At 38.5% G+C, this 11,200-nt stretch overlaps 1 protein-coding gene across 1 annotated transcript in view; it reads left to right on the plus strand.

Moving 5' to 3' along the window:
• LMNB1 (lamin B1) overlaps positions 1–11,200 on the plus strand; it is an 82,106-nt gene that overhangs the window by 60,421 nt on the left and 10,485 nt on the right. Inside the window, exons 7-9 of the mRNA XM_006886008.1 lie at positions 2,796–3,021; positions 3,687–3,791; positions 5,712–5,831. Of these exons, the coding sequence (XP_006886070.1) occupies positions 2,796–3,021; positions 3,687–3,791; positions 5,712–5,831 (451 nt within the window). The remainder of the gene's footprint in view (positions 1–2,795; positions 3,022–3,686; positions 3,792–5,711; positions 5,832–11,200) is intronic.

The raw sequence follows: 11,200 nt of genomic DNA on the forward strand, positions 1-11,200 counted from the left end.
TTTTATGTACTGTCTAGTCAGAACAGACCTCATAGCTTTTCAAAGGCAATAAATTGCGTGGGAGGAGATTGCCCATCTTTTCCCATGGAGCTGTTGGTGGATTTAAATTTCGTGCTTTTGAGTAAGCAGCCCAGTTCTTTACCACTGTGATGAAAAAACATCTCAATAACAGATTTGATGCACTGAATACCAGTGAGACCACAGGATCTGTGGGATGACATCAAGGATATTATCCATTGAAAATAGAAGATCATTACAAAGACAGAGGAGAAAGAAAAAACCAAAATGGATGTGAGAAGAGACTGATAATTGCATTGAAGCCTCAAGAAGCCAAAACAAAGGGAAGAGATGCCAAAGTAAAAGACCCAAACAGAAGACTTCAAAGTTCAGCTCAAGAACACAAAGCAAAATATTTAATGAAATGTGCAGAGAATTGGAGTCAGAGACTAAAAATGGAAGAACTCACTGGGCATTTCTAAAGCTGAAAGAAGTGAAAAAGTTAAACTCTGAGGTAGAATATTGAGAGATGGAATGGGCAAAATCTTATGTGATCCAAGATGCATCAAAAGAAGAGGGCACTTTCTACGAATATGGTGCCGAAAGTGAAGATTGAAGGCCAAGAAGGCAGTCCTGAAGGGCATCCACAGCTACACATACACAAAAAAGATCCACATGTCACCCACCTTCTGGCGGCCTAAGACGCTGAGACTCCGAAGGCAGTCCAATTACCCCCAGAAGAACGCCCCCAGGAGAAACAAGCTTGACCACTATGCCATCATCAGATTTCCCCCGACCACTGAGTCAGCCATGAAGATAGACGATAACAACACACCGGTGTTCATTGTGGATGTCAAGGCCAACAAGCACCAAATTAAACAAGCTGTAAAGAAGCTCTGTGACATTGACGTGGCTAAGGTCAACACTTTGATTGGGCCTGATGGAGAGAAGAAGGTCTATGTTCGACCTCCTCCTGACTATAATGCTTTGGATGTTGCCAACAAAATTGGGATCATCTAAACTGAGTCCAGTTGGCTAATTCTAAATACAAGTTTTGCTCACCAAAAAAAAAAAAAAAAAGAGAGAGAGACAGAGAGCAGGAATATACAGAATCACTGTACCAAAAAACTGGTCAACACAAAAAAATATGACACAGAAGACACAGAATTATGGGAAGTACCACACAAGACAGTATAACATTGTAACAGTGGTAACAAAGGAAGAGGTTCAAGCTGCATAGAAGCCATTGGCCAAAAAAAATGAGGTCCCAAGAATTGATGGGATACTAATTGACATGTTTCAACTAACAAGACAGATACAGTTCTGGACATACTCATCAGTCTGTGCCAGGAAATTTGGACAGTTGCCTGGCCGACTGACTGGAAACGGTCCATATTTGTTCCCATCTCCAAGAAAGGCGATCCAACAAAAGGTGGAAAATACAAACAATATCATTAATATCACATGTAAGCAAAATAGTGTTGAAGAACATTTAAAAAATGGCTAGAACAGTACATGGACTGAGAACTATCAGAAGTTCAAACTGGATTTCAAAGAGGCTGTGGTGCCAGGAATACCACTGCTGATATCAGATAGATCCTAACTGAAAGCAGAGAATACCAAAAGAATAGGTTTCGGTGCTTTTTGACTATGCAAAGGCAGTTGTCTGTGTGAATGATAATAGACTATGGCTAACATTGAGAAGAATGGGAATTCCAGAATACTTAATTGTGCTGTGTAAACCTATATGTAGACCAAGAAGCTGTTGTCTGAACAGAGTAAGGGAACAGAAAGCCAGACTCTGTATGTGGCATCAGGATTAGAGGAAGACTCGTCAGCAGCCAGTGTTAAGGAGATGACACACCTTACTTGTTGAAAGTGAGGAGAACTTGAAAACACTTTCTTTAAAAAGTTTAAGAACTTCAGCCTTTAATATGGATTATATCTCACCATCAAGAAAACAAAGGACGCCACCATTGGGTCAGTCAGCAACATCATGATAGATGGAGAAAGGATTGAAGTTCTCAGTGATTTCGTCTTGCTAGAATCCACAATCCACACTCTTGGTACCAGCAGTTAGGAGATTAGAAGACATATTGCTTTGGACAAGACCGCTGCTGTCAGTTATCTCTCCACAATACTGAAGAGAAGTGATGTCAGCCTGAAGACTCAATTGCTCCTTATTCAAGCCATGGTCTATTTAGTCACTTGCTGTGCATCTGAGGACTGCACATTCAATAAGGTTGATAGATGATGAATTGATGCATTTGAGTTGTGGTGTGGAGGTAGAAAAGTGCTAAATATCCCATAGACTGACAAAAGAACAAACAAATATGTCTTGAACAAAGTTAATCCAAAGTGCTTCTTAAATGCAAAGATGGTGAAGCTTTGTCTCTCATAGATTGGACATACTGCTAGGAGAGGCTATTCTTAACAGGAAAGAGAGATAATGCTTGGAAAGGTGGAGGGACAGTGAAAGAGAGGAAGACCCTTGATGGGATATATTTGCACAGTGACTGCGACAGTGGGCTCCAGTGTGTTAGAGATGATGAGGATAGCACAGGATACAGCAAGGATCAAATCTGTTTTCATAGGGTTAACATGGGTTATACTCTGTGGCACCTAACAACAACAAAGGCACCAGAGCTCCCTATTTATGATGAGAATTGACTATTACTTGCCTTTGTCTAGCAGACTGAATGTGTTACAGTAAGAAATTAATATATAATTTGTTAATATCTTTCGCTTTAAAAGAAGAAGGGCATATGTGCATAAACGGTTTCATTTTTCTTCTAAAGGTTGAAGCTGTCTCCAAGCCCGTCTTCTCGTGTGACCGTATCACGAGCCTCTTCAAGTCGCAGTGTCCGTACAACTAGAGGAAAGCGGAAGAGAGTCGATGTAGAAGAATCTGAGGCAAGCAGTAGCGTCAGTATCTCTCATTCCGCCTCAGCCACTGGGAATGTTTGCATTGAAGAGATTGATGTTGATGGGAAATTCATCCGCTTGAAGAACACTTCTGAACAGGTAAAAAAAATACATACTCCTTTTTCCTCCACAAGTTTTCTAGTTTATCTTACGGTTTTAATAACTATACCTTTATTTGAATTCAGCAGTCTTCATAAAATAAGAATTTCTTTCTTCCTTTTTACTTAAATTCATGAAGCCATCTATAAAATATAGTAGAAGATTGAAGAGGTTCTGCCTTTATGACTTAGAGGTTTTATTTATTAGCCCTTCTTTATAAGCTAATCTTTTGCCCCCCATGCTTGGTCCCTTTTTTTTTTTTTTTTTTGCCACAAGGATGAGTTATTAACTCTCTGTAAGGACTTCTATTTGTTCAGAGTTGAGAAGTAAAATGGTATATGTCTTTTCACAGCCATTATCATAATATGCTTTCTAAGAACTGAGGAAAATATGACCCAAATCTAGCTAGATGCAGGGAGTAGTTTTGTCCATAAATAGAGAAATGACTGACTGACTGAGTGAGTGCTAATGATTTCATTTATCTACAGAATATGGTTCCCTATCTTGAAATAACTTGCCTCAGATTTAAAATAACGTAGTTGCTTCAAGCCATTGCTTTCAGCAAATATAAACATAAAGCGATCTCTGTTTAACTATATAGATTGATTTGTTTGTTTTATAATCTGTATATTTCAAATGACATTGTTTTATTTTCTTCTAAACAGGATCAACCAATGGGAGGCTGGGAGATGATCAGAAAAATAGGAGACACATCAGTGATTTATAAATATACCTCAAGATATGTGCTGAAGGCAGGCCAGACTGTTACAGTAAGTAGATTTAGTTACTATTTAATTTTCTAAAATAACAGATATAAAAGTCATTCAGAAAATTCTTTGGCTTTAAATAGAAGCATTTTAGAAATAGGTACTAGAATGTCTTTTTGACATTCATAGGACATCACAAGCAATATTAAAAATTCTGTTTTCTTGAGAGTGGTAATTGACTTTTAAAAACCTCTGACTTCTTTTTGTTGCTTCAAGTAGATATAAATCACTATCTGCTGATTGATACTTGTAGCCCATTGTAGTTTAGGAGATACTCCTTGGCACAAAGATTAGAATGTAATTTGTTAATCCTAGAGCATGTTTAAAACAACAACTTTGAACTTTGAAGGTTTCCATTAGAATCATCTGGGAGGTGTTTTGGTGACCAAGTCCAGCCTGAACTGTCTGAATGGAATGCATGATTAGACATTATATGGCTAACAGCAATCTGGAATAAGAGGTGCATTGCAAAGTGGACTCAGGGAGAGAGGAAAATTTGCAACAAGGAGTGAATAAAATCCCAACCTCTATATACTTTCATTAAAAATCACACCCCCCCCAAAAAAAATTTTTTTTTTAATATTCTAATCTGATGTTGGCAAGCATATTTTATTCTTAGAGTTCATCTAGATTCACACTTGGCTACATTTCAAGTTGCTTAAAATCTACATGAGATTCAGCTGCCATCCTTGAACAACCAAGGTTTAGAACACATTTTTAAAATTTTAGATTAATTAAACAGTAAAGTTACTGACATTATATATGAGTATTGTTAACCACTAGTAATTTCATCTAGACTGGTAAAAAGTTCAATATTCTGGATAGGCTATTTGCTGAAGAAAGTTTGAAAGACATTAGCACATCAGTTCTTGCTGTGGGCACTTTTTTGAGAGGCACTTTTGGAAGATGAGGCAGTACAGGAAACAGTATAGCTCAGAAATGATGCCCATGATCATGGAATGCAAAATTCAATATCGTGGCGTTGGAACTGATGCATAGTTGGCCCTACAGCAAGTTTTTGCTAGCTATAAACCACAATTGGAAGAGATTGCCCATTTTTCTCTCTTGGAACTGCTGGTGGATTCAAACCACTAGATGTGCACCGCCTTTGAGTTAGCAGTGCAATTCCCTACAAACCATACCATGATGCTGTGGAATAATGAAGCTTTAGTCCACTGCAGTGCCAAAGGCAAGCGGTTTGAGTCCATCAGCTGCTTCGAGGGAGAGGTATCGACAGTGTCCTCCCACATAATTTATTGCCTCTAAAAACCTGCTTTGAAAGCAGGAGTGACATCCACTTCTTAAACCACATGCCTCTGGAAACTCTTTGAGCTATAGAAAGGCTTTAGGCCTTTTGTTCATAGTGTGTGGCTATGAGTGGTGCTCAACTTGACTGTAGTCAGCAACAACAAAAACTTGCTGGAGGGTCAGCTGTGAGTCACTTCCCACTTGAGAGCATACAGTTGGATTTTTGAGTTTTAAAGAATAATGGATATTAATAATAATGAGAGTTATTATTCATTGAGTGAGCCAATAGTTACTATATTGTGTAGCCATTTACTCTTCAGGACAGTTCCGCACATCATCCATACCATTACTGTCCCATTTTTATGGATGAGACAAGCGAAATAATTTGCTTGGGATCAACTGATACAGATGACCTAGGTTGTGTATGTAGGCAGCTTCATACCAGAGCCCTGTATCAGCATCTTCATTTATCAAATGAAAAGCTGAGACCTTGAGAATTCTGGAGTTCTAGACATACAGTTAGTTAAAACAGCAAGTCTGAAGCTAGGAAATGATCTGTAGACCTCTAGAACCATCCTAAAAGTTTTACAGGATGTTCAAGTCTCATTGTGCTGATACTATTGATATGTGGAAAAATTGGATAGAAGTATACTGGTATCTTTTCATTTTTTTTAGATCTGGGCTGCAAATGCTGGGGTCACAGCCAGTCCTCCTACTGACCTCATCTGGAAGAACCAGAATTCTTGGGGCACTGGAGAAGATGTGAAGGTTATATTGAAAAATTCTCAGGGAGAGGTATGGTGGTTTTATTAATACCACTGTCAAGTAAACTTCACCTTAAAGTTCATTATACGTGTGTGTTTCTGTGCAAAAATAAAATGGAGATGTTAATTAATATTTTGCTTAATCAGACCATAGCTACTCAAATTTTCAGAATAAAATGTTAGTATATCCATTGGGCACTAATTATTAGAATAGACTCCAAAGTAAGATTGTTTGCATTCATTTCTGCCACCCCTGCATTATTAGTACTGTGACCTTGGGCAAATTCCTTTACCTTTCTCAGTTATCTCAAAAATGGAGATACTAATACAAGTGGATTAAATGAGATAATCCTTGGGACATGCTTGGAATGCTGCCTGATCTCTGAGATTCATGCTTACATTATTATCCTTGTTACTAGCTTTCCGAGCATTTCTTAAACTCATGAGTTGAAAGATTGTAAGGTGTACATCTCTTTGATGTGTATTATAGGTCTTCAGCATGTCAGTCCTAGAATTCTTTTGAAAGAACTTTACTCTTCTCTCACCACTTAAATGTACCACACACGTACATAACATCCCACCCACCAGTATGTTAGTCTAGAAACACCACCACCATTCCTAGTAAAGCCTGTCTTGAAGCTCGTAAAGCGTGGCTTCATGTCTTTCTTGGCCTAGCCTAATTGCTTTATGTAGACATTATACAAACATAGTTGAACACTGGTTTAGAACTTAAGAGCTTTCCTTCTTTGTTGCCATTTAATTTTAAGGGAGCTTTGTAGTATGAGTTCAGAATGGTTTTCCTTTTAGTCAGAATACTGCTTCTTTGTCTCTGCTTGCCATGGGAGCTTTTAATTGACTTGCAGAGAGCTTTAACCTGTTCTGACCTTCTTACTGGTTCTGACCTTTTTGCCTGGCTACTAGACTGACATTCTCTGTTACTTCCTTCTGTATCACATGAACACATATGTATTTCTGCAGTGATACTGAAAGGAGATGTGTAATAAATGTTAGCCTGAGAGACCTGATGGGTTATTTAAACTGGCCAGATAATTTTTAAGTGGAGGGTTATTAATTTCTTAGGAAAATACCAAGCATCTCTGACAAGTGCCAGCCACTCTACACTGTTGTGTTGTTCGAGTACAACTGTTAAAAATTTAAGGTCTATCCTTAAGTACACAGCTTTAGTTTGCTTGGCTCCATAGTCAACAGTCTTGGCACCAGCAGCCAGGAAATTAAAAGGCGCATTGCCATGGGAAAGTCTGCTGTTAGGGACCTCTCCAAAGTGCTGAAGAGCAATGGTGTCTCTTTGGAGACTAAGGTGCGTCTGATACAGGCCATGGTCTTCGCAATCACCTGTTATGCATCAGAGAGTTGGACAATAACCAAGGAGGATAGAAGGAGAATTGATGCCTTTGAGCTGTGGCGCTGGAGAAGAGTATTGAGAATACCATGGACTGCTAGGAAAACAAACAGATTTGTCCTGGAAAAGGTTAAACCGGGTGGCTCCTTGGAGGCAAGGATTCTGAGGCTCCGTCTAACATACTTCGGACATGTTGTGAGGACAGACCGGTCCTTGGAGAGGGACATCATGTTTGGGAGGGTGGAGGGACAGCACAGGAGAGGAAGGCCCTCTATGAGGTGGATTGATTCAGTGATTGGGATAATTGGGATGGGAGTGTCGGAGACAGTGCGATTGGCACAGGACAGAGCGGAGTTTAGGGCTGTTGTACATAGGGTCGCTATGAGTCGCAGGCGACTCGACGGCACATAACAACAACAACAACATCCTTAAGTACAAAAAGTGAGCATAAAAAAATACTATCCATAAACATACAAGGAAGACCTGTTAATACAAATGTTATTCACTTGTTAACACAACTACTATTCAAATATACACACCTAGGAGATTGAGTATTTCTACTAGTTTTTGCAATCTCAAATTTACCAATATGTATTCAAGATGTGTGAGTAGTAATTTGAGACTGGAATACAAAGTTGGAAACAATGAAGATGGAATAGTTGTTAGGTGCAGTTAAATCAAGTATTGCTCATAGCAACCCTATGAACAAAAGATCTGAATTCTGTTCTATCTTACATCATCCTCACACTTTGCTAAAACAAGAACCTGTTGCAGCAGTCATCATGTCACTTCACCTGGTTGAGGGTCTTCCTTCGCCGACACTCCACCCTTCCCACATCATGTCCTCCTCCAAGGATTAGCCCCTCTTAACAACATGCCCAAAGTATGTGAGGCAAAGCCTCATCATTTTTGCCTCCGAAGAACACTCCTGCTGCACTGTCTCCAAGACATGTCTGTTCAATCTCTTGGCCATCCGTAGGATGTTCAGTGTTCTTCTTCAACAACACAGCTCAGAGATGTCAAAATAACGGGACTTGGTGACAGAATTAAGTCTAGAAAAGAAATGATTGAATTTTGCATGTTAAATGATTTATTTAGTGCATCTTTTTGTGTGTGTGGTGGTTTGTTTTTATTTTGAGTGGGTGAATGAGGTGGAGAGAGGTGTGTAAAGGGTCTTTGTTTTTATTTTGTGGTACTTTGCCTTTTTTTTTTTTGAACTAGTATCTCTTTTTAACAAAACACAAGTGGAGAATTGACACATGTACCTCACCTGATGGGATTGTACAGGAATTAGATTGACTACATCTGTGGAAGGAATTGTTGGAGAAGCTTAATATCCGCAGTGAAAACCAGGCCTGACGCTGGCCGTGGAACAAATAGATAAATTAATCGTCTGCAAGATCAAATTGAGGCTTAAGAAAATAAAAAACAAGACCACCACAAGAACCAAAATAGGACCTTGATTATATGCCACCTGTTTAAAGGATTAAACACTGATCATAGAAAAACAGATGAGTTGTACAATGATAATCAAAGATATTGTTCCACAGGATATTGCCATGGAAACTTAATTTATATCCATAAAGAAGAACAAAAAGCCATTTTTTTAAGACAAGGAGATGGAAAAGATAAAAATGGATATCAGAAGAGAGTGAAAATTACACTATAACATTGAGAAGCCAAAACAAAGGGAAGAGGTACAAAGGTGAAAAATGAATATATTTCAAAGGGCAGCTCCGGAAGACAAAGCAAAGCTTTAGCACGGAATTTGTAAAGAGCTGAAGTAAGAATAAAAAGAGAAGATTGTGCTCAGCATTTCTTAAGCTGAAAGAACTGAAAAGCAAATTCAAGCCTTAAGTTCTAATACTGAAGAATTCTATGGATAAAATCTTGAATGATCCAGGATGCTTCAAAAGAAGATGGAGGGAATACATACGGAGTCACTGTACCGAAAAGAATTAGTTGACACTGAAATATTTCAGTAAGTGCCATGTTAACAAGAGCCAATGATAATGAAGAACTTCAAGCTGCATTAAAGGCACTGACAAAAAATAATGCTCCAGGAATCTATAAAATACCAGTTAACACGCTTCTGCTAACAGATACAAACGATGCTTGGTGACAGAAATGACTCTTAAAGAGTCAAGAGTATAGTGTTCGAGTTTGAAATTCCTCATCATTTATGCCTGTCCTGATTCTCCCTTTCCTGGTCATGCTTCACCTGACTTCTTGTCATAAATAGATGGGTATCTGGATCAAATTTGGAGCTATTACCTAGAAATGAGGGAAGTGATACTGGTTAAAACAACAAATTAGGCAAATGAGATGTTTTCTTGTGAGGAAATAAATAGGAAAGGAACGTAGTTTCTCTGTACCTTCAGAGAGAAAAATGTATGAAGGAAACTTGTTTCTGCAGGTAATTGCTCATCTGTGTATAAGATCTAAGGAGAGAGATAGGTACTCTGCTCGTATGAAATTTGTAGCCTCAAAAATAGACGGTCAGCTATGAATAAGTTCTGAGTTCAGTGGTAATGAGTGTGAGTGATTAGAGAGAGGGTAATTTAATAATTGGTTCCTCCAACAACAAAAAGCCCTCATTTGTTGCATTTGCTGATTTTTTTAAAAAAAATGTTTTTATTTGCTGACTTCTAAAGTGTAGTTATCTCACCATGGGTGATTTCAGCTTTAACTAACATTAGTGACTGAACACAGTGAATAGAAGAACACAATAAGCTGATAATAACAGGCTCTAATCTGCTGAATAGATAAATGCACTCCGTGTGCCCAAGACATTGATCCAGGCAGGCGAATAATAAGTTTTATAGAACGAGTAAAATCTACCATGAACAACCATTTTGTGTATGTTTTAGGGAATTTGAAGCTTGGGTAGTTTACTGAGGAAGTTCATAGGTGATATGTGTCATTAACAAGCTTACTGCTACTGAAAAGCTAGGGGCTTAAGTCCATGCCATAAACAACTGAGAAGAAAGGCCTGCTCATCTGCATCCTACAAAACCAGTTGCTGAAAACACAGTGGAGCACAGTGCAGGTTGGGTTACCATGAGTCTACCTGATGTTACCTGCAAGAGGGAAGGAGGGACAAGCCTCACTGAGAGGAATTTTTTCTTTTTAAAAAGACATTTATACTTTAATAACAGTTTCTTGTATCTAATCCTCCTAACATCTCTGGTACTAAATAGACTTGTTATTTTCATAAAGAATTTTTTTAAAGACGTTATTTGGGCCACTTAGTTTCCATAGAGGGTGTTTGTTCATGAAATTAATTGGCTTTTAAATGTTTTCAAATGAAGAGTATTTAACAGGTGGCTTACATAAAAGTTGTTAAGTTACAGTAATTTATAATTAATGAAATTGAATAAGAAGCTATTTTCTAAGCATCTCATGTGAGGCAAATAGTTTTATGTTGCATCAGGAGCTTTAGAGCTCGTGTTTGCTTCTGTGGCATCAGTTGTGAACTGCAGAAGAAGCTGGAATGTGGAGCTTCTGTAACCGAAGTCTTTGTATAAATTGAATTGAAGATAAGGTACTCTCTCAAACTTTGAGAATATGGCATGCTGCCATCTCTTATTGCTGTTAATGATTTAAAAATTTATTCACCAGCTTTCTTTTTTTTTTTTTTTAGAGAGTCTTCTGAGATTTTTATAATTTTATATGACAGCTATGGATTTGCTATTCTGTCATTACCAAAAGCCAAGAACATCCAAAACTTGGGTTCCTTCCATTCCTCAGTGGATCCTTCATTGCTCCGTCTGACTGGGGACATGTGCTGTTGTTGTTAGGCGCCATCACGTTAACTATGACTCACAGCGACCCCGTCAACAATAGATCTGAGCCTTGTCCTATTCTGCATCATACTCGGGCTCTCTCTCAAGCTCATTTTCGTAGTCACTGGATCAACCCACTGGGTTGAGGATCTCCTCTCTTTTACCGACCCTCTACTTCCCCCAGCTCTCTGAGGACTGGTTCCTCAGAGAAAACCTACCCCAAATAAATGAGACAAAGTTTCACCATCTTTTCCT

Source organism: Elephantulus edwardii, unplaced genomic scaffold (genome assembly GCF_000299155.1).
Source record: "Elephantulus edwardii isolate Elephantulus edwardi_28Jun2011 unplaced genomic scaffold, EleEdw1.0 scaffold00046, whole genome shotgun sequence".
Classification (NCBI taxonomy): domain Eukaryota; kingdom Metazoa; phylum Chordata; class Mammalia; order Macroscelidea; family Macroscelididae; genus Elephantulus; species Elephantulus edwardii.